The sequence below is a fragment of the Microplitis mediator genome, chromosome 9 (genome assembly GCF_029852145.1).
Source record: "Microplitis mediator isolate UGA2020A chromosome 9, iyMicMedi2.1, whole genome shotgun sequence".
Classification (NCBI taxonomy): Eukaryota; Metazoa; Arthropoda; class Insecta; order Hymenoptera; family Braconidae; genus Microplitis; species Microplitis mediator.
Window position 1 is genome coordinate 19,543,093 of NC_079977.1, and position 25,303 is coordinate 19,568,395.

A 25,303-nucleotide genomic window follows, 5' to 3' on the forward strand; every position below is an offset into this window, starting at 1 on the left:
ATACTTTAGTGTACCATTGTTTTAAAAAAAATACTTTAGTGTGCCATTGTTTTAAAAAAAAACCGATTTTAGCATTTCTTTCTCCCATGATATCTCAGGAATGAATTGACCGATTTTGATGGTTGTGGCGGCAATCGGCGTGTTTTATTGAGTTCTAGAGCTGATAAAATTTTGAAATTGTTTGGTTCAGTTGTTTCGAAGATATTCGCAAAAAACTGTTTTCTACCATTTCTTTCTCCCGCGATAACTCTTGAACAAATTATCTGATTTTGATGATTGAGGCGGCAATCGACGTGTTTTATTGAGTTCTAGAGCTGATTAGATTTTGAAGGTGATCGTATGAGTTGTTTCTGAGAAATCAATAAAAAACTAAAAAAAAATAATTTTATTTTTCGTAATTCGCCAATATTTTCGAGTCTACTTGATCAAATGATCTGAAATTTTCAGAAAAGTTGATGGCCAACGAGCTCTTTCGATTGCCGCCTTAACAATCCAAATCGGTTCATTACACGGAAAGAAAATTATAGCAGCGGTTCCCATAATTTTGTGAAATTTTTTCCTATACCATCATAGAAATTACGACCATAAATTATGGGAGCGGTTCCTATAATTATAGGAATGTTTCCCATAATTATAGGAATAGTTCCTATAATTATGGGAATGATCTCCATAACACTATAGAAATGGTTCCTATAATTATAGGAATGGTTTCTATAATTTATAGGAATACTTTCTATAATATTATGGGAATCATTCCTATAATAGTATGGGAACTATTCCCATAATATTATGGGATTGATTCCCATAATGCAATTGGAATGGTTCGTATACCATTATGGGAATCATTCCCATAATATTATGGGAATAGTTCCCATACTATTATAGGAACCATTCCTATAATATTATGGGAATGGTTCCCATATTATCATGAAAAAATTAATTTAAAGAAGTGTGGTAATCACTTCTATAATACACAGAATCATTATTAAACATAAAAACAAAAATTCAAACATTGAAAAAAAAAAATCGTATTTGGCAAAAAAACATTAAAATTTTTAACAAGAATTTTTTGTCAGCACAAAACATTCAAGAAAATTCAAATTTTGGGAAATTTCTACACTATTGTGCAAAAAAAAAATTTTATGATATTATAGAGATGGTTCCCATAACATTATGGGAATAATTCCCATAATATTATAGGAATAGTTCCTATCCCAATATGGGAACCATTCCCATAATAGTATGGGAATGATTCCCATACCATTATGGGAATGGATCCCATAATGCATAGCAAAACTTCCCATAATTTTCTTTCCGTGTAGTTAAAAAGTTATAAGCCGGTCACACACATACATACACACATACAGACCCTCGGACATCATTCTGAAAAAGTCAGAATAGCTTCCTAGAACCTCAAAACGTCGACATCTGATGAAATTTCGACTTTCGCAATTTGGGGTAAAAACAATAACTTCCCGAATTTTTCGAAAATCGTGGATTTTCTTAGCGGGAAATTGAAAATTCAAAAAAAAAATTCAATATTAAGGAAATTTTTGGCTCTTAAAAAAAAACTATTTTTTTTTACTGTCATTGATTACAACAAAATTTAATAGGTGACATAAAAAAAATTTACATAAAACCTTATCATTTTTTTTCTAGACCAATAAGAAAATTCCACATTATTTTGACTTAAGGAATCTGAAGAAATAATAATTTAAAAATACGGAGTTAATAGTTTTTTTTTTTTACATGTCTAAGGACAGAACATCAATGAAAATAATTACATTGATAAGATTCTTATTATTATTATCATCATAAATTTATTTCCTCATAAGTCGTGTTTATAAAATAAAAAAATAAAATTACATGAAACAGGCTAGCCTTCGATGTCCACAATAGAAGTCCTATCCGAGTGCAGTAAAATGTCTAGAAACCGGCTCGGGTGTTTGGTTTTATTTTCTACGACCCTATGAAAAAATTCCACATGCGACTTTAGCCTAGATCACTGCTGCCAGAACGCGGACGAAAAGTTCCCCTTCCCAACATCGTTTAGGCTGCATGTGATGCTATAGCGATGCTTAGGAAGGAAAACTTTTCGTCCGCGTTCTGGCGGCAGTGGCCTAGATTTCTATATTGGTTCCCGATTCCCATATAGACTTTTATAGGAATCCAGCATCGATCTCGATACAGATTCTGACATGGGTTACTATGGGAATCCAAGTACCCAGTTGCCTGTGTAGGTTTCCTACATGGGAATCCCGAGACCCACAATCCATGTGTATCTGGATTCCTATGGATTTACCATCTAGGAATCCAGATACACAGATTCTTATATGGAAATTCAGATACCTAGATTCCTGTATAGATTTCCCATTTGGAAATCCACATACCCATAATTTCCTACATGGGTTCTTCTTTGTCCATACACTCTTATATTAATTCCTATGGATTCTTACATAAATCCTCAATTTTCTATATGGATTTTTATGGGTTCTCGTGCAATCCCACATGGATTTTTTTGACATTCAGATTTACAGTAATTATTTTTTGAATATTAAAAAATTTGATGATATATTTTTTTCCGTGGATTCAGTAATCAGGAATGACATTATAAAATAGTTTAAAAATATTTACCATCATCTTTGATTCAATCACAGGAAATTTACTATAATCACATAATTCTTCATTACCTGGCCAATATTCACTGTAAGTTCCATTACTTCCACAAAATTTTCTACCACCAGAAACTACAAATAAATTTTCAATTATATATTTTTTTAATATTTACGGAAAAATATCAATTGTCCAACGTTTTATTACTGATAACTCAATTGCTACAATTTTGTCTATCTTCTAATTCTGCTACAATTGTCATCAGACAATTTTATGGATGATTACTCTAATATTTACTCAGAGACTGAGCAGTAGAAAGTTCATGTAAATACATATTTAATAGCGATGCAATGAATAATTTTTTATTAATATTCATAAAAAATTCAATATATATTTTGCACGACTCATAATGCGAAGCATTAGGGAGTGCTTTACGATCGAAATTTTTTTTCGCCTCCTTTTCTTCAACTATTTCTGTTATTATCGTGTTATTAGGAAACAGAAACATCTCAAATGATGCACCATTTTACAGATAATTTAATAAAGATTATTTCTGCAATTTTCAAACACAAATTCAGTGCAATAGAAACGAGAAAATCATTAAAATAAACTAAAAAATTTTCCCGTCAAGCAGTAAAAAAATTTTGTAGCTTGAAAACACAATATCTCGAAAAAGAATCCATAATTTAACTCCATTTTTTTTTTAAATGACTCGTCTTGCCCTAGAAGGATTTGCTTTCGAAAATGGCTATCTAACTTTGTGTTATGCAATTGTAATTAATAAAAAATTAAATCGAATTTTCTTTAATTTTAGCCTAAAAAATATGTGTGGACATTCGTCTTAACAAGTGCGCATGCGTGGTATTTTTTTTTTTCTCATACTATCACCCAGTGTGCCTGCGCCATACTTTTAACCGATTCATTTGGCGCGGGTATTTCGGAAATAAAAATATAAAAAATTGAGATTAGACGAATAAATAAATAACTAAAAATAATAAATAAACAAGTGAAAAATAAAAATAGAAAAAAAAAGTAAAATTTTTCACAGATCGTACGGCGAAAAATTTCGGAATTTTTTACGTTTGAAATTTATTATTTTTTTTTTTTTTATTTTAAATAAAATTATTTTTTTTATCATTTTTATATAAATAAATAACATTTGTCCTTCAAATTTTATTTATTTTTATTTTTTTTCGTTTGCCTGCGACATTACCCTTTCGGAATATTTTAATGTTTACGATCAAATAAGCATTATGAGTCGTGCACTTTTGGATTTTCCAAACTTTTTTTTTAATTCAAGTAAAAAAAAATTATTATTGTCGTCAATTTGAGAGCGAAATTCCCTCTAATTTGAATACCCACATCGATATATTAAAATATAGTTACTGTTAACGACCAACTCGCGGTTATTCGCGGACAGATAACACATAAATTACTTTATTTCAACATATCATTGTTTGTACTCATTTTGCAGGAAATTTTGTCTGTTTCATAAAAATTAAATTTTTTTTCTTAAAAAAAAATAAAAAAATCTGGGCATTGGTTGGACCTGCAGGCCAGCCCCCAAACTTCCCGCTGTTTTCGAGCTCGAAAAAACCTTTGTTTCCCTTTTTTATGAGCTTTTTAAGCTCAAAAGGCTTGCGTTTCATGTTAAAGTATAAAAATTTAGAATCTAAAATAATGAATGAATGAGAGTTTTTTATATTTGTTCACAATTATGTTCAATAATTAGCTCAAAAATAAGTATTTACGTCATACGTTGTATCTATATCGTGTAGGTATATCGTGATACGAGCGAACATGACGATCGATTTTTAGGTAGTCACTTCCAATGACGTATATAAAGAAGAACATATTATTAGTTTTGAGTAATTTTATTCAGAAATTATTATTTTATTCAATGAAAAAAGCAGATAATGATTTAACATTTATTATTCCGTCGACGATATCTCTCGAACGGATAATCTGATTGGGACGTTCTTGGCAGCAGTCGAATGATTGTATCGAGTTCTAAAGCTGATTAGATTTTTGAATTGATCGATTCGATAGTTTCCGAAACATTCACGAAAAACGAAAAAATACGATTTTTTTTCATTCTTTCGTCGACGATATCTCGAACGGATTATCCGATTAAGACGGTTGAGGTGGCAATCGGCGCGTTTTATTGAGGTCTAGAGCTGAAAATTTTTGGGAATGATTGGTTCAGTCGTTTCGACGATATTTGCAAAAAACCGTTTTCTACTATTTCTTTCGTCGACGACATCTTTCGAACGGATAATCTTATTGAGACGTTCTTGGCAGCAATCGAAAGCTTTTATCGAGTTCTGAAGCTGATTAGATTTTGGAATTGATCGATCCAACAGTTTTCACAATAGCCAAAAAAAAAGAGAAAAAAAAAATTTTTTTCTTGTATTTCTTAAATATCTCAGAGTTTATTTGACTAAATGAACTAAAATTTTTTTGAAAATCTAAGTTCAGAAGATATCTTTCGAATGCCGCAAGAACCATCTAAATCGGTTCATTTATTAAAAAGATATGAGAGGTTTACATCCACACACACACACCCACACATACATACATACATACATACATACATACAGACATCGCTCTGAAAATGTCAGAATAGTATCCTAGAACCTTCAAACGTCGACATATGATGAAAACCCGAGTTTTGAAAATCGGGGTAAAACCAATACCTTCCCGAATTTTTTGAAAATCACAAAAGGGTTCATATTTTCAGAGGCCTATTTTGGCATCTAAACGAAACTTTTGAGCCCGGTTCCGAGAAAAAAAAAATTCTTGTTTTTTTTTAAACGCCCTACTATTTATATTAATCCCCATACAATCCTACATTGATTTTTCTGATAAGAATATTACACGGAAAGAAAATTATGGGAAGTTTTCCTATGCATTATGGGAATGGTTCCCATAATGGTATGGGAATAGTACCTATACTACTATAGAAATGGTTCCCATATATTATGGGAACCATCCCCATAATAGTATGAGAATAGTTTCCATACTATTATGGGAATGGTTCCCATAATGATATGGGAATGGTTCCCATAATATTATGGGAACCATTCCCATAATGGTATGGGAATCATTCCCGTACTATTATAGGAATGGTTCCCATATTGGTATAGGAACTATTCCTATAATATTATGGGAACTTTTCCCATAATGTTATGGGAACCATCCCTATAATATCATAAAATTTTTTTTTTGCACAATAGTGTAGAAATTTCCCAAAATCTGAATTTTCTTGAATGTTTTGTGCTGAAAAAAAATTCTTGTTAAAAATTTTAATGTTTTTTTGCCATATACGATTTTTTTTTTCAATGTTTGAATTTTTGTTTTTATGTTTAATAATATTTCTGTGTATTGTAGAAGTGATTACCACACTTCTTTAAATTAATTTTTTCATGATAATATGGGAACCATTCCTATAATATTATAGGAATAGTTCTTATAATAGTATGGGAACTATTCCCATAATATTATGGGAATAGTTCCTATAATTTATGGGAATGGTTCCTACAAATTATAGGAACCATTCCCATAAATTATAGGAACCATTCCTATAATGTTATGGGTATCATTCCCATAATTATAGGAACTATTCCTATAATTATGGGAAACATTCCTATAATTATAGGAACCGCTCCCATAATTTATGGTCGTAATTCCTATGATGGTATAGGAAAAAATTTCACAAAATTATGGGAACCGCTGCCATAATTTTCTATCCGTGTAGTTGTATTCATTTGTTTATAGTAAATTAATGAATAATTCATTTCTTTTTTTCCGGCCTTGCTGATGTTTAAGTCTCTAATTATTAAATTTTATTCACTTATCCAACGTTTTGTCCATAGAATACGCCTGTGGCATTATCATTCTTCCAAATCTTTTTAACATTCCATAAATACATAATTAACTCCTCCTATATAAATTCTTTGGTTTAAATATAGAATGTGTAAGCGAAAAGAAGTATTTATTTTTATTTATTTAATAAATTGGAATTTTTGTGGGTTTTTAAGAAATTGTTTTATCGCTGCATCGATAATATTCGATTTCTATTGAAATTTGAAGGCAAACAAATGAGTAATCGTCTGATTGTTTCGTTACAGACGCACGAACGATAATGATAAGACCATCAAGTTAATGCATTACGTCAAAAGACCACTAATTAAAATTATAAATATATTTCGATTCAAGATAACAAAGCGATGACAGACATTAATAGGTGAACTACATATGTACTAATGGAAATACTTAACACAAAGAATGAAATTGAATAGAATGCTCGCTTCGCGCGTGCCTGCGTCCCTACGACTCATGCTAACCACATGGCGCTGACACATTAGGAATAACTTAGCCTACTACACTGATAGATGGATTTTTTAATTTTTAATAAGCCTTATTAACTGTTAATAAATAATTTTTTAACATGAGATGATTTAATAAATATTTATTAACAGTTAACAAATATTTATTAATAGTTAATAAATCATTTATTAAAGACAATTTATTAACTGTTAATAAATCATTTATTAAGACAGTTAAATAAAAAGTGAGCATAAAAGCTCTACTTTTACACTTTTTGTAACCTCATACACTGTAAAAAATTCGCGGAATGAATGCGGAGTGAATGAATTTTTAATTATTCACTCCCCTCGAAGTGAAATTCACTCCGGAGCGGAGTTTTGAAAATATTATTAATAAAATATAACTCCACTCAATAGAATCGAAGTAAAAATTCGCGTATTACATTACCCAGTAAACACATTGACATAAATTTGACGTCAGAGTGACGTTACGCTAAGTCATCATTTACGTAAGATATAAGTCACGAATGAGTCAGGTGTGACTCATTATTTCCCACTTTTTTACGTAAGATTATGATGTAAAACTAATGACGTATACATGACGTGAATGTGATGTCTGTGTGACATTTTATGACGTCAATATGACATATAGGTGATGTCAAAATTATCAATTCGGAAAATATATTTTTGAAAAAAAAAAAAAAAAAAAAAAATGAAATACCGAATTTTTTATTTGATTATTACCGCGCGAACGCATTGTGAATTCTGAAACAAGATTAAATAACGTTAAATGATGAAAAAATCCTGGGCATCTCCTGGGTTCGAACACGGCTACTCTTGGCTGGTAGTCCTGAACGTTGCTCACTGGTCCACATCACGAGAGTTCAAATCTCGTGCTTAATTGATGTATTTAGAGTGAAATGCCGGAAAAGACAGAGTTCATAAGTTTTCGTGATGGATTTTTACAAAATTTAAAAAACTCCATGAACTTATATGAAATTTTATAGAAACAATATTTGTGGGCCTCGATGATAATTGTATAAAATTTCATTAAGTTTCATCAAATTTTTTAATTTTTTGTTGTGATGTGAAATTTAAAAAATCTTATATAAAATTTTGCGAAACATTAAATAATTCCACAAAATCGTATGAAATTTAATCGATTGAAAAATTGTGATACTTAAACTTTAGAATCATAATATCAAAAGAGTTCAAGCTGTCGTTACATTTTCTTTGTCATCCTTAATGATATTTTCGATATATATCATTTAAAAAAATAAAGTTAATTTTTTTATGCTCACGCTAATGTTTTAATCTAAAACGTCTGAATAATCTATTATCGAGTGTATCGATTACTTTGACCCCGAAAATGTTCGACGTTTAGTTGTTATTTTTACACATTGACACATATTTGAAAATTCATTCTATGATTGTTTTATTTCAATAAATAGATGATAAAAAACTATGACTCGGAAATTACATCAGCATTGCGTAAAATACTGATCTGTCACTGATGTAAAGATATGATTTAAGAGTGACATCCATATTACGTATAACCGTGACTTTGCTACTGACAAAAATGTATGATTTTAAAATTACGTCATTATGATATACGATAATGACTTTATTACTACGTAACAATGTGATGTAGGTTTTATGTCAAACGTACGTAATACATAAGTCATAACTATGACGTCATACAAGAGTCATGCTTACATCAATATGATGTCACAAGCTTTACATCATATTAAAATCATGTAGAACGTCAGATTGACATCAAATTTACATCAGATGCCGTGGCATTGCTATGACCTACATATGACGTCAAAATAAGGTCATGTGTTCACTGGGTATTGATCAGATGATACGGAACACACATACGCACATACATATTTAGGCACACACGCGCACTTGCACACACACGCACGCACACATTTGCACACAAGCACACAATCGAACACACGCACACACGTACAAATTTGTACACACGCACACATTTGCACACACGCACACAAACACCTGCACACACTCGCACACACACACACACACACACACACACACACACACGTTGTTTAGCAGTTTAATATAAATTAGTAAAAATGATATCGATTTGTTTAAAGACTAAATTATCAAAAAAAATCAGTTTTTAATTTTTTTCATAATGTTGCACCAAATCGAAAAAATTGAAAAATTCCTGAGTACAGGAGAGTGTAAAAGACGTCTTCTGACAAAATTTGATGATTGCAAGTTGTCAAAAACGCAGTCAAAAAAATAATTTTAGTTTTATTTCCTTTGTTAAAAATCGGCTTTTAACTCGGGGATCATGATAAAAACGTTTTGTTATGGATTTTACTTGTAAGTATTTAGGAAAAAATCGCCATTGATTAATTTTGAATTTTACTATTGAAAAAAAAATAAAAATCGAAAAATAGGTTTTTTTTCGATAACTCGGAAACCATTTGGGATTAAGAGCTGAAATGTTGACTGAATTTTTTTTATTTGGTACCAAAGTGATCCCCGAAGTGCCGATCGAAAACTCCGTGGGGGCCGATTCGGCATGCTTATCCGGCTATGCCCTTTATTTAAGTATTAAAACTCCGGACCGGAGTGAATTGGGAGTGAAATAAAATCCGCGTCACTCCGAGATCACTCCGCTAAAAAAAAACTCCCAATTCACTCCGCATGTGGAGTGATTTTTTTCAAAACTCCGGAACTCCGAGTGGCGGAGTGAATGCGGAGTGAATTCGGATTTAATTTCACTCCGAATTCACTCCGGATTTTTTACAGTGTAACTTCAGTAAATAATAGAATTTAATTATACTGTTAAAAATATTGCTTGAATTTTCAAAACATTGTAAGGTAAAAGCACCAATTATTGACGCCCTATCCTATTTTAGAACATATTTAATTAGTAATTACATACTATATTAATAATGATCGCATACATTTTTAAACAATCTATATAATTTGAGAAATCGAAAAAAAGTTACTGTTAGTGAAAAAAATTAAAAATTCATTAATAAAAAAAATAAAATTCATTCGAGACTATCGAAACAGCTTGTGAGCGTCAATTTTCTCAACTATTGCGGTTAGAAAAGCAGTCTTTTGAAACGATGATTTTAAATTATTTTTTCTATCTAATCACATTAACTTTTTTTTATGAATAAATAAAATATAAAAAATTAACAATATCATATATTTACAGTAAATTATATGCTTTTTAATTTTAAAATAGTGGATGTCAATAATTAGTACATAATATTGAAATTGTATTTCATATTGACAGGTCAGTAGACAGCGCCATAACGGCTTTTTTTTCGAACATAAATCCATTAACCCTTCGTCACCCGCATCACTTTTTCATCCTTCGTCACTCGCGCGGTGAGCGCTGCGCCGCCGTGTTAAATCAAGCGCGCTGTTGCCACATTTTTCAGATTGCTAAATCTATATAAAAAATAATCTAAAAGAAATTTTTTTTAATAATTAATTTATCGAAATTAAAAAATAAAAGATAGATTTTCCATTTTGTTTTTAATTTTTTTTATTAGGAATTACTCCGTTTCAATTAAAATTAAATTTTTTTTAACAACAATTTTATTAAAAAAATCGCTTGCTCATAAAATTATTACTCAAATGTAAGGGGCAGAGGCAGCCGATCGGTTCATGTGTGGCTCGGGCGATCATCAAAGTTAAGCAGCACCGAGCGTGGTTACTGTTTGGCTGGGTGACCGCTTAGCCATGCATTGAGCTTGATCGGACGTCTCTGTGCGCTAGGCGCGGACTGAAGAGCCAGTGATCGGTAAAATGGGAATTTTATCGATCACTGGAACTTCACCTGCTCCGAAAAATGACAGCTGTACTGGCAAAAGGTTTTCTCTGTGGTTTCCCTTTGCCGCTATACTCCCACGGCAAAAAGGTGGGGTATAGGGCATCACGTAATGATGCAGTACAGAAGCACAAGTCGGTCCACAGCCGCATGAAAAAGAGGAGGGAATAGAAAAAGGTAGCGATTGCGATTAAAGGCAAGAAGTGTAAAAGGCATAAATATGCTATACACTGTTAACAATAATAAAAAAAAAAAAAAAATATTACTCAAATGTATTTTAATAAATTATTTATTGTTGATATTATCATTATTATTATTGTTAATATTATTAATTCTATAATTATTAATAATGCTTCTATTGTTACTAGAATTTTTTCATTATTTTAACTCAAAATTAATTAAAAACAAAATAAAATTCAATTACCTGTTGTGGTTATAACCTCGAAATTCTTCTTGAATATTATACACAAATTACATATAATATAAATATATATTTGTAAATATAATAATTAATATTTAAATAACATATTTTTGTTTGTGACAAAATACTTATTACGCGTAGAATTATTCTTAATTATTAATAAAAAATGTATCTCTATTAAGAGAGAATACCTAAATGTCAAACCTAAATATTTATATATCTATATCGTACAAGAGAATATTACCACACACAAGTTGGCAGCAGCGCGCGGCGGACATTTACCGGTTACTAACTCGCACTGGGCGGCGTCGCGCCGCTTTTCAATTTTTTTCGCATGAAAATATTTTTTTTTAACAAAATAATTTATTTCTTAAGAGCGGCTAATGCTAGAAATTCTTTTAGAATGTCTAATTCAAGCATTCTAATTTTTTCGATGTCATCCGTCACCATAATTATGAGAAAATTGCATAATTGTAAAAAAGGCGGCGCCGCGCTCATTGAGCGAGTGACGAAGGGTTAAAAACTTAAACCGTAATCATATTCGAGAACCCACGCTGTCATATGTATAATATTAAATTGTTATTAAAAAAATGATTAATTGATTTTTATTTAATTAAAAAACATTTTTATTAGTTTCTTATTTAAAATAAAGGTGAGTGAAAAACATTATTAAATAAATATTTATTTAATTAAATTAAGAATTAACCTCATTTGAAAAAGTAAATAAAAAGTTCAACAGATCAGTGACGCATGCGCATTAAGGGTGTCAATAATTGGAGCAACAGCATGTCAATAGTTAGATCAGTCGGGTTTTTAACCTGTCAATAATGGGTGTATCCGGGTAACTTACTTTATCGCTTTAAATTAATTAGTAAATGTAATTTATTATTATAAAAAAATATGAATTTGTTTAGTTAAAAGACTAAATAAGACAGTGTTAAAATTAAAATTCAATAATATTAATCGTTAATATGTTTAAAAAAATGGAATTGCAATCTTGTCGCTTACAGTGTCAATAATTGGTGCTTTTACCTTATATAACGCAATAAACACATACATTTATGCTTGAAATTTCATTAGTAATTTCACATAGAATTTAAAATACACGTTTTTGAATTTTCAAATTAACACTTTGGATTTTTAAATACAAGTTTTTTAATATTCAAATACTTTTTTTTAACTTCCCGCTAAGAAAATTGGAAATTTTCAAAAATTCGGGAAGTTATTGGTTTCGGTCCGATTTGCAAAAACCGAATTTCTATCAGATTTTGACGTTTTGAGATTCTAGGAAGCTATCCTGACTAATTTCACGATGATGTCCAAGTGTATGTATGTGTGTACGTACGTACGTACGTATGTAAATATTTATAACTCTTAAACGGATGAACTGATTTTGATCTTTGAGGTGTCATTCGACGCGGCTTGTTAATATCTTGGAGCTGTAAAAATTTGAGCTTAATCAGTAGGGTGCGTTTGGAGATATTTCAAAAATAAAATTTTTTCAAAAATGTTTTATTTGGATAACTTTTAATTTGCTCAATGGATTGATTACAAAATCTAATCAGCTCAAAAACTTTATAAGCCGCGTCAAACGCCACCTCAACCATCGAAATCAGTTCATTCGTTCAAGAGAAACCGTTGACAAAAGAATTCAAAAAAAATTTTTTTTTTGGTTTTTTCTAAATTTCTCAAAAACGACTGGATAAATTAATTTCAAAATTTGATCAGCCTTAGAACTTGATAAAACACGTCGATTGCCGCCTCAAACATCAAAATCGGTTAATTCGTTCGCGAGATATCGTGGGAGAAAGAAATGCTAAAAAATGGTTTTTTACAAAACAATGGCATACAAAAGTATTTGTGAGCTCGAAGAGCTCGAAAATGTATTCACAATAATGTTTTCGAGCTCAACGAGCTCGAAAACAGCGGGAAGTTTTGGGGCTGGCCCGCAGGGTTAACCGATAGACCGATTTTTAATATTCAAATACTTTTTTTTTAATTTTCAAATACTTTCTTTTTAATTTTTAGATAAATGTATTTGAAAATCTGAAGCGTCTATTTGAAAATTCAAAAGGGTGTATTTTAAATTCTATACGATCGTTACAATGAAATTTCAAACACGATTGTATGTGTTTATTGCGTTATGTACAATGTTTTGAAAATTCAAACAATTATTTTAACAATGTATATCACATTTAATACTGTATTTTTTTATCATTTATCATACTGTCAATGATGTTCAGTTCAGTCACAAGTTTTATTTACTTTATATTATTGAGGAAATAAAGACTTAACAATAATAAAGTCTGATGTACACCGCTCACATTACTCACACATATATTATATATTTCACTACACAATCCTTGATTACTGAACGCGCAGCACGTCACGCTCAGAAATTTCATATACAAACATTTGAATTTTCAAATAAGTATTATGAAATTTCAAATGGAATCATTAAAATTCAATATGTCTTAGAATTTTCAATACTTGGTTTGAAAATTTAAAAAACAAGTATAAATTTTAAAAACGTTTATTAAAATTCATATTTTTTATCTTAATTTTGAATACCAGATTGATTATTAAATTACGTATATTAAATTCGAAGCTTTTTTTATTGAAAATACAATTCAAATATCTAGTTATGAAACTTCAATTCCTTTCGTATTGTAATTCTAAAATTATTTTTAACAGTGTATATAGGATTAAAGCCATTAAAATTAAAAGTAAACGTTTTATGTTCCATATGAGATCAGCTTTATCTTCTCCTTTGAATGATACAATTGAAATTTAACTTAATAAAGATTCATATTCAAGATCACTCTTCTCCAAACAATACAAATTAACATATAATCAAGAAGATATCAATTTATATAAAACAAAATATCCAATAGTTATTGATCTCGACAGTAATACGAAATGAGTATAAGTAATTAAATATTGTCATAAATTAACCCGGGTCGAAAAATTTGATCTGATTTTAGTCTAACTGGACTGAATTTGGACTAATTGGTCTGTATTTGAACTAATTGATCTGTTTTTGATCTTTTATAAAACTTTCAAGCTGTTTTTGATCTACTGTTTTAAAAAACAATTGCGACACAACTTAAATAATTTGTATTTTTTTAAATTGTAATTTTTGTTTTATTTAAAACTAAAACGGTATTGTCACACTTAATAAAAAGTACAATTGTATCAACTAAAATTTCATTTTTAATTTTATAATAATTATCATTAGATATTAAAAAATTTTATCTAAAATGAAAAATTACAATATACATTTGAAATTACTATCACTTGTAAAAATTCAAGTCAACTGTAAAAATTACATTGAAGCTTCGTTAAATTTTTGCTTGGAAAAAATTAATATTTACTTATCCATATAAAAATAGTTCAATCGTACAAAAAGTAGAAATCGTAATTAGAATTATTAAAAATTAGTACATTAGTCATAAATTTTGTTTCGTAGTTAATAAATATTACATCTCTAATGTAATTCTACTTAGGTACCCAGACAGCATTCAAGTCAGAATGACTGCTTTACGACGTATTTTTGAAGGAGTCTTCAAGAAGTCTTATAATGACTCTTTAAAGGTGTCATTTTTAAGAACTCTTAATTAAGAGTTCTTGGAGACTCCATAAATAAGACGTCAGTTTTGTGACTTAATGTATTTTTTTTTTAACTTTTTTGAAGTCAAAATGAAGTCAAAATTAGGAACTCCTTAAGACGTCATGGTAAGTTCATTCTGAAGTCTTATTTGCGGAGTCAGAAAAAAGAACTCTTTGAGAACTTTTTTTAAAGACGTCTTACTGAGTTCCCTAGGTGGCGCATTCGACATCTTGAGAACTTCTTAAAGACTTCTTTAACATGTTTTTAAGACGTCCAAATCATAAATAGGAACTCATTCAGAACTCATCAAGACTTCATTTTGCTATCTGGGTAGTGTACATTTTAGAATGTCGGTAAGACAAATTGCTACTCCGGGAGATAAAATTATTATTTGAGATTGTAATTTTTAGTTCAGGGTATATGATGTCATTGATGTTGTTTCCTACCCATATATTTGCTATAAATTCAGAATTTCTAATTGTCATTGTGGCTGAGCTGTCAACGTACTTGGTCAGGATGTGAAGAAACAGTGAGAACCGGGTTCGATTCCAACGTCGGGCAAATAATTATATTTTCAAGCTTTGATTTGAATATAAATTATTTCGCGTTTGTATACGTATGTGTGTGAGTGTTGTGTGTATATGCGTCTCATAAAAGTGAATTCCCCATTCCATCTATGTATGTGTGTGTGTGTGTGTGTGTGTGTGTGTGAGTCCTGTTCGTCAGTAGGCAGTATTACCTGAATACGCGTCTTCCGACGCGCATGATTATTATTTTAGGAGTGGGGACGAAATTACTATCTGGATTGTAAAAATCACAATCTGGATTGTAAAAATTACTCGCCATAATACATCTTTCATAAAGCGCGTTAAATAATATTTACTAAGTACAATAGTAAAAATGATAGATTAGACAGTAATGCATGAAAGTGCGGTCTGTGTTTTGTATTGAGAAATTTTGTTTCCGAAAAAAACCCAGCCAAAAATATCTGATAACCCCGTTATTGAAAAAATTTCACAGTGCGCTTATGTAATAAGTTTTATTTTTTTAATAATTTATAAATGAAAGCGTTTAAAAAAATGTAATGTCATCTAACGAGAATGATAAAAAAATGCTAAGTCACATAATTATGATTATTATTTATTGTATTTATAATTATCAGTATTTGACGTATAAAAATGGAAACTATTTTTATCCTTGAATATAATTTACCTCCCTAGCGGATCTGAATCACGGTAAATTACGGTAATTTACGGTAATTCAGATCCGCTAAGGTGTGGAGTTATTTTGTTTAATAGTATCCTTTTTTTTTTTTTTTTTTTATGTATTTCCTGGTGTCGTGTACACTTCACTTGTAACAGTAATTAATTAATCAGTTAAAAATTTAATTAAAATAATGGGCAAGAAAATGCTAATGACTGAGCTGGTCAATGAATATCCATGATTAGGTTTTTGAATTGAGGGTTGGAAGGGAAGAGAGCGTTTTTTAAACAATTTGTCGATATTAAGACTAAGCACATCATCAGTTCTAAATTCCTTTAAAAGTGTCTCTCGGATTTTGGCATCGTTAAATATCTGGTAGAGACCAATGTGTGGCAAACTACTGGCGCTGATTATTTTTTCAGCCCAACTTTCGAATGAGGAATTGCCGCTCGCTGATATTAGCCGACTCATTTTGGCAGGTTTGTCACCATGACTTTGACTTACATGATATGTAGATCCCTGCAATTATAAATTAAGAAATTATTTTTAGTAACAAGCTTTAATAAACTTTGTATTGTGTCAGAAATCATGATACACGCTTAGGAAATGACTCATAACGTATGAATAGAAAACACTGTCATAATGTATTAAGTTATTAAGAGCTATGAAGATACTAACCCGACTAGAATTTTTCATAAGGGCCTGACGAGGTCCTTATCGGGTTAACCTTATTTCAAATAAGGTCCCGATCAGGGTGTCCTGACGAGGATCCTGATATGGATGTAACGCTTAAGACCCATTAGGTCCTTATCGGGATTGCCTTATCAGGACCTTACCAGGATATCCTCATCATGTCCTTATCAGGATTGCCTTATCAGGTCCTTACCAGGATATCCTCATCAAATCCTTATCAGGATTACTTTATTAGTAATTATTTTTAAATTAATATTTAATTGCAAAAAAAAATGAGAGAATTTTAATTCGATCGAGAATGTTATCTATTGTATTGAGAGCATTAATTAGAGGAAATAAACATGTTTTTTATTGATGAAAAAATCCCGATAACTGCTGGGCTCGAACCTGCGTCCTTCCGATTCAAAGCCCTCGATGCTATCCACTGAGCTGACATACAAAAGTGATCTTGAAAGTGTAAATATAATATTCATTACGATGTCAAAGAATAACTGATGAAGAAGTAAAAAATCTGTGCTACAATGATTGACGTGATTTTTATATAATATTCTTGTGTACTTTTTTTAATTTCTAGCCTGTAAATGAAATATTTGAAGGGATGGGATAACTTTTTTTAAAATAAGGATATCCAGATAAGGTCCTGATCAGGAACTCGTCAGGTTGTCCCGATGGCAAATAACTTTTTTTTTAAAAGAGATATCCTGTCGAGGTCCTGATCAGGAACTCGTCAGGTTGACCCGATGGCAAATAACTTTTTTTTTAAAAGAGATATCCTGACGAGGTCCTGATCAGGAACTTTTCAGGTTGACCCGATGGCAAATAACTTTTTTTTGAATAAAAATATCCTGACGAGGTCCTGATCAGGAATTTGTCAGGTTGACCCGATGGCAAATAACTTTTTTTTAAATAAAAATATCCTGGCGAGGTCCTGATCAGGAACTTGTCAGGTTTGCCCTAATAAGGCAAACCTTATATTCACCTGATAAGGTCCTTGTGGTACTTCAGGCAAGTCAGGAAGAAATTCTAGTCGGGAAGACGATCACGAAATGTTTTGGGCCTATTTATGTGACACGAAGAGATGGAAAGTTATGGTATGGGTTATATGCAAAACGATGATAGAATACGCCAGCTGAAAGTTACTGGAGTCCTGATATCTAGAGTAGGTTCTTTAAGTGAATAGATAAAACAGAACCTGGTACAAACAATCTCCAAAGGTAATCGAAGAGATGTAATGCGTTTCATTGGCCACTGGGATGCGCATCAAAATGTCTTCTTGCACGAACACGTTGTTGCCAATATCCAAATAACGTTCGTCTAAATTAATAATATTCAATGATGGATTTGTTTTTAATTCAACCACTCGGCCAGTCCGACACAATCTAACTTCCAATCGTTTAAATTGTTCGTTCAAATATTTGCCCTCAATTCCGTAAGACTCGCGAGCTAGTTTACACTCGAAAAAGCTGAGGCTCTCAATATTTGTCGACAGATTTTTATTTTTATTATTGAGTGCAGATACGGGACATGATTGTGACTGATTGAATACGTTCAGGAAGAATTTATAGCTCATATCAAAGTAATCTCGCCATTCTGGATAATCATGTGTTTCGACGTACGAGTCGTTGAGTATCTTTCCGATGACAAAACTTGAATTGTAATCTAACTGGGCTCTGTCTATTGTTGCACCTGGTGATAAATTTTTCCAGGGGACTGGACTTGTTAATGACGGTGGCGGTGATAGTCGTTGTCGTGGAGGCAGCTCCGGAAGTGATTTTAGTTCAAGCTTAATGACAGCCGCATTATTGAATTGTTTTAATATAGTTTCTTTATTTTCATAACTCATATTACTCAACGATTGATGTTCGTTTTTCAAAAAATCATTGACCCAAATCTCAAGAGTTTTATTATTACTTGACACTAGTACTCGGCCCTCATGGATAGGAGTCTCTCTTAAGAAGCTTCGAGATGATATATTGGTATCTTCGTAGACGAGAACCTGTCAACAATATTAATTTTATGTCATGTGATAGTTTTTAAAATTCGGTTACTTTATTAAAAAGTTGGTAGAATGGAAAATAGAAAAACTTTTCGAAGCTTTGTATATTCCCGTTCGGCATCCATGTCAGAAAGGCATCATTATGTTATCTAAAAAAAGATATCTTTTAGAAGCCAGAAAAATGTTATCTTTTTGACAACTTTTTACAGATATCGGTTCATTGAGATCTAAAAGATAACTTTATGATAACTTCTGTAGATGTCCTTATGAGGCCAAAAAGATATCTTTTTGTTAACATTTGATCATAACCTAAATCTATCAGCTGACGTTTGGTATTCATATATATTTTATGTTTAGTTTAGTCTAACCTATAAAATAGATATACGCGCACAGAGTGTTTGATAAAAAATGTCCTTTAGAAAAACATTTAAAGAATTATCTACAAGTCCAAAAAATGGACTTTTACGAAACTTCGTAAATATTTCAATAAACAATTTTAATTTCTAGGAACCTCAGATTATTGAGCCTCAATCATTACCCTGAATACCCGATGAAAAAAGATTTTATGCAATTGTATAGAATTATATACCAATTATATATGGACTATATATAATTATACATAGACTATATATAATTGGATAGAAAAAATGGCCCGATCCAATTGTATACAACTGTATAGAAATTGTATACAATTCTATACAAATTGTATACAATTCTATGTAATTATATACAATTCTATATATTGCAATTATATAGAATTGTATATAATTATATAGAATTGTATATAATTATACAGAATTGTATATAATTATATAGAATCGTATATAATTTGTATAAAATTGTATATAATTATATAGACTTGTATACAATTTATATAGAATTGTATACAATTTATATAGAATTGCATACAATTTCTATACAGTTGTATACAATTGGATCGGGCCATTTTTTGTATATAATTTTATACAATTGTATAAAATCTTTTTTCATCGGGTAAGAAAAGTAATTTAATCCATGCTAAGTATATATCTATATATTAGTCAATTAAAATTATTTTTAAATTATTTCAAATTGGTTTGAATCATTTCAAATAATTTTTCTTAATTAGGGTACCGAACTTTGAAGTTAATAGCAAATGTCAATTGGATTATACTAAAAATGATAGTATAAATAATAATAGCGATAATAGTAGTGACAATAATGATTAATCATCATAGTGATAAACAAGTTGAAGTGAATTTGAAAATTACTATTATCATTACTATCCCTGATTAAAAAAAGCGATTGAAAATTATTTGCAATGTTAAATGCCCATAAGAACAGGGATTAAAAAGTATTCAAAAGCATTAAAAAGTATTCAAAATTTTTTATTTCAAATCGTTTTAAATCGCTTTTTTTAATCATCATATTATTAAAACTAAATTATTAATATTATTAATTATATTGAAATCATTATATAATTTTAATGAATTACTTTCTTATAAATAATAAACAAGAAAAACCAAAAACTTTTTAAATAGTAATTATCATTAAGTAACCTCAAATTCATATCTAATTAGAGACAACTTTATTATATCATTGATCCGATATCTTTTAGACATCAGAAAAATGTTATCTTTCTGATACCTTTTCGAAGAGATCTAAAAGATGGCAGTAGATGGCGCATTAGATATCTTTCTGATATCTTTATGTTATCTTTAAGATGAGTCTTAAAGTTATCAGATCCAAAAAATGTTATGTTTATGATAACTTTTTGCCGACCGGGATTATGCTTCGAAATAAAAAAATCAGAAGCCGTTGTATTGATCCTTTAAAATTTTATTTGAATAAAACTACCCTGATTAGAAATCAGTTGTATTGTTTGAAATACTCCTGAATCATCAATTGGTGATTAAAAAGTATTAAAACTATTGAAATTTTTAATCTTTTCTAATCCTCATGCCGGACGAGAAATTGTAGTATTATTGTATGGTCAAAAACGATTCATGACGATTAAAAATTTCTAATCATCATGAAACGGTTTTGATCGTAAAATAACGAATAATCATTTGATGATTAGAAATGATTAAATGTTAAAAACCATGATGATTATGAGTATTAAAGATGATTAAATTTTTAATCGTTTATACACTGTAAAAAAAGCGGTGTTAAAAATGGACTCATTTTAACTCCACCCGGTGTTAAAATGAAATTACACCGGTTTAAGAGGTGGTGTTAAAATACCGGTGTAAAAGCGGGGTAAACAGAATCCGCTTGAAGTATTAACTTTAAAGATTTTAAAAAACAAAAAATGTCAGTTCTTTATGAAAGTTAATAAAAAATATTATTTATTAACAAGTATACCAGAGTCGAAATATAAGACGTAAATTGAACGTTCTTAACGTTTCAAACGTAAATTGAACGTTTTAGACATTAAAAACTCAATTTGACAGCTTTTATCTTATTCAAAACGTAGATTGGTGTATCATAAATCGAAAACGTAACTAAAATCTACTTAGACTTACAATACCCGTATAAAAAAGTTGCGGTATTCCGCAGGTGATCCGCTGATTATCATGTGGAAGTCATATTTTGACACAAATATGAATTCCGGATGAATTCCTAATGAATACACAAAGATAGTATAGAAATATAGTTCAAGTGATAGATTGTATGAAAAATTCTATTGCAAAAAAATTTTTTTTTTCTTGCGGGGAAATTGGGAGTTTTTTTTTAGCGGAGTGATCTCGGAGTGAAGTGGATTTTATTTCACTCCCAATTCACTCCTGTCCGGAGTTTTAACATTTCAATGAATTTATATTAAACTGTTAAACACTTCGCGAATTTTTTTTAGTGTCTTGACCTAAAAGAGCTTTAATTAATAAATTTTTCAAATTCATTTTAGTTTAGAAAAAAATAATTGTTTCTGTAGAAAATTATTTTACAGGTGGTTCATTATGCCCCAGATATTGCAAATCAGCTTAAAATATCAGAGATAACATAATTTGACCGAAAATGAAAGAAAAAAAAAATTTACTAAATTTTTGAAGGGGTCCTTCATGCCCCAGGTTCGCCGATTACTTCGTTACTGCTAATTTAAAAAAAAAATATCTCTCATTTTACGTGTCGACTTATAATATAATCATTACAATCTATTCCTAACTTTCTTTCCATATTATCATTTGATACTCATCCGGAAATCATCTGAAATTCATATTTGTGTCAAAATATGACTTCCACATGATATTCAGCTGATCACCTGCGAATTACCGGTGGAATCCCGCAACTTTTTTACACGGGTAAGAAAACATAAGCATGCCGAAAAATTTTTTATATCGATTTTGTATTCCTGGATTATAATCACGCCACTTCCCTAAAATTTTGTCGTCCGCCGTTCTGGCTCTTAAATAAAAAATTCGTATTTTAAAAAAAAAAAAATTCATTTCAGTTTCATACTTCTATCTAACACTATTATATCTTTTCATATATTATGATATCAAGGTTTTGAAAATTGTGATTACAAATATTGAAATAAATTAATTAATGTTATCATTAAACTAAAATCATAACTCATGAAATTACCAATTTTTTACGAACCAAAATGCAAAAAAATCGTTCAATTTACTTTCAAAACGTTAAAAACATTCAATTTACGTTTAAAACGTTAAAAACGTTCAACTTACGTCTAATATTTCGACTCGGTTATAGTGATCAAGTAAGTAAAAATATTCACAAAGTAAAATATTTTAACACTGGTAAAGAATATCTACACCGTGGCGGGGTTATTTTAACACCGGTCTAGAATATTTACACCAGCGGCGGCGTTATTTTCGGTGTGGAAATTTAACACCGCCGATTTTAACACCTACACCGATTGGACTTACCTCGGTGAGTTTTTACAGTGTAATCATCAATTGATTATATATGGAGTCTGAATATTTTTTTTTATCCAAAAATTCATTCTTTCATATTTTCAATCATTTTAAGCTGAAACAATTTTTTTAATCCTAGCAATCAGTTTTTACAAAAATAGTTTAAAAAATAAATAAAACAGTATTAATTTCTCTTACTAATTATTCCGACTATTAACTAAATAATTTCTTACCTGAAATACACAATCGCCCGTCATAATAGACGAAACATAATGAGTTTCGTTCTCCCTCTTCACTTTAAAAATCCCTGTTTTGTTTGTTAGAAGCTTGACTTCTACAGGAAAATCACTTTCATCAATCAAATCCATTGAAACCTTCTCCTCAACTTTCACACCACACTCTTTAAATGACAGACACAAATACTTTTTATTCACATATTTCTCATCTATACCCAAAAAACTTCCACTCGATTTCTCAGTGTTATTAATCGTCATTTTTGTTCCATTACTATTTTCAATAACCGGATAAATATTGGCATGAAACGTTTCATGACAATGATATAGTGTTTGGAATTGTTGGTACTTAAGATATTTCGGCTTCTCTACATCAACATATTTTGATAATTGATCACGATTGTTATTAAATATATTACCAACAATTTCAGTCGTTGTTTTATTTAAATTATAAATATTAATAACATCTCCAGCATTTAATTCGATTAAAGGAATTCGGTCACATGTAATTTCAGTAAAAATTGAAAAAAATGTTAAAATAATAAATAGTATTTTCATAATATTTTTCTTTCCGTCCATCGTGAAAGGGATTTGAACGAAGACTGTAATAATCGATGTTGACTCAAAGTATGAATAGAGTTGAGTAATCATTCGATATGACGCGTGTTTGCTATCAGATAATAATTTTTCGAGGAAGTGTTGTCACGAAATTAGAGATAGAATTTTAATAATGTGGGGATTATGATAATAACCTTGTATATGTATAAGTCAATATATCGTGTCATTGTTGTTATCACGTACATTGTTGTTGAATAATGATGTATATAAATTTCGTTATTGTTCTATGTCTAAGTGAGTGTTTATCTTAAATTTATTAATTCAATAAATGCCCGATGAAAAAAGATTTTATACAATTGTATAAAATTTTATATCAATTAAATATGGACTACATATAAATATATATAGACTATATATAATTGGATAGAAAAAATGGCCCGATCCAATTATATACAATTTGTATAGAAATTGTATACAATTCTATACAAATTGTATACAAGTCTATATAATTATATACAATTGTATACAAATTATATACAATTCTATATAATTACCCCCATGGAAAAAATTTATATGTTGAATATATTAAAAATATATTTCTACATATAAATCATATATAAACGTAATATAACAAATATATACGTCCAATATACTAAAAATATAAACGAATATATGCTACATATAAAAAAAATATAAATAGAATATATATGGAATATATAACTTTTGGCCGATTTTCGTATATATAAAATATATGTTCAATATAATGAAGTTATATGTATAATATATTTTGTATGGATAATCATCAAGGTAATAAAAGTTCAAAGAAATATATACAAAATATATTGGCTTTATATTTAAAATATAATTGATAGAATATATTGTGCATATATATTAAATATATGTATTTAGTTTATAAGGAAAATATGATAATTAAATATAACCGAAATATATGTGACGTATATTTGAATTATATTAAAGTTAATCCTCTTACACCGGTGTAATTTTATTTTAACACCGGGCGGAGTTAAAATGAGTCCATTTTTAATACCGCTCTTTTTACAGTGTATACACCTACTATAATCTGCATATATTTTTTTAGAAATACCTACTTATATTTTTAATATAATTCAAATATACGTCACATATATTTTGGTTATATTTAATTATCATATTTTCCTTATAAACTAAATACATATATTTAATATATATGCACAATATATTCTATCAATTATATTTTAAATATAAAGCCAATATATTTTGTATATATTTCTTTGAACTTTTACTGCCTTGATGATTATCCATACAAAATATATCATACATATAACTTCATTATATTGAACATATATTTTATATATACGAAAATCGGCCAAAAGTTATATATTCCATTTATATTCTATTTATATTTTTTTTATATGTAGCATATATTCGTTTATATTTTCAGTATATTGGACGTATATATTTGTTATATTACGTTTATATATGATTTATATGTAGTAATATATTTTTAATATATTCAACATATAAATTTTTTCCATGGGGGTATATACAATTCTATATAATTATATACAATTCTACATATTGCAATTATATAGAATTGTATATAATTATATAGAATTGTATATAATTTGTATAAAATTGTATATAATTATATAGATGATTATTATTATAGAATTAATTAGATAGATTGTATGTAATTATATAGACTTGTATACAATTTGTATAGATTTGTATATAATTTTATACAATTGTATAAAATCTTTTTTCATCGGGTGAATAAACTTTTTTTTATTTTTTTTGTTGATTTTGTACTATCTGTGATTTAATAAAGAAGAAATAATTTTTTTATTAACATAGAGATAAATGTCAAGTAAATATGCCTATGTAGCATAGTAATAATTACAATAATCGATAGTTGGTGTTACGCCGCTTTTATGTGACTGCTTGTACAAACTAAAGAGTAATGTAATTATT

The 25,303-nt window shown here is 29.4% G+C and overlaps 1 protein-coding gene across 1 annotated transcript; it reads right to left on the reverse strand.

Moving 5' to 3' along the window:
• Positions 1 to 11,845: 11,845 nt before the first annotated feature.
• Positions 11,846 to 23,580, reverse strand: LOC130674400 (uncharacterized). Its single transcript, XM_057479716.1, has 3 exons — positions 22,775 to 23,580; positions 17,887 to 18,690; positions 11,846 to 16,520 (listed from the first exon to the last, which is right to left on the reverse strand). The coding sequence occupies exons 1-3, from the start codon at positions 23,423 to 23,425 to the stop codon at positions 16,167 to 16,169; spliced, it is 1,809 nt and encodes a 602-aa protein (XP_057335699.1). The 5' UTR covers positions 23,426 to 23,580; the 3' UTR covers positions 11,846 to 16,166.
• Positions 23,581 to 25,303: the final 1,723 nt, after the last annotated feature.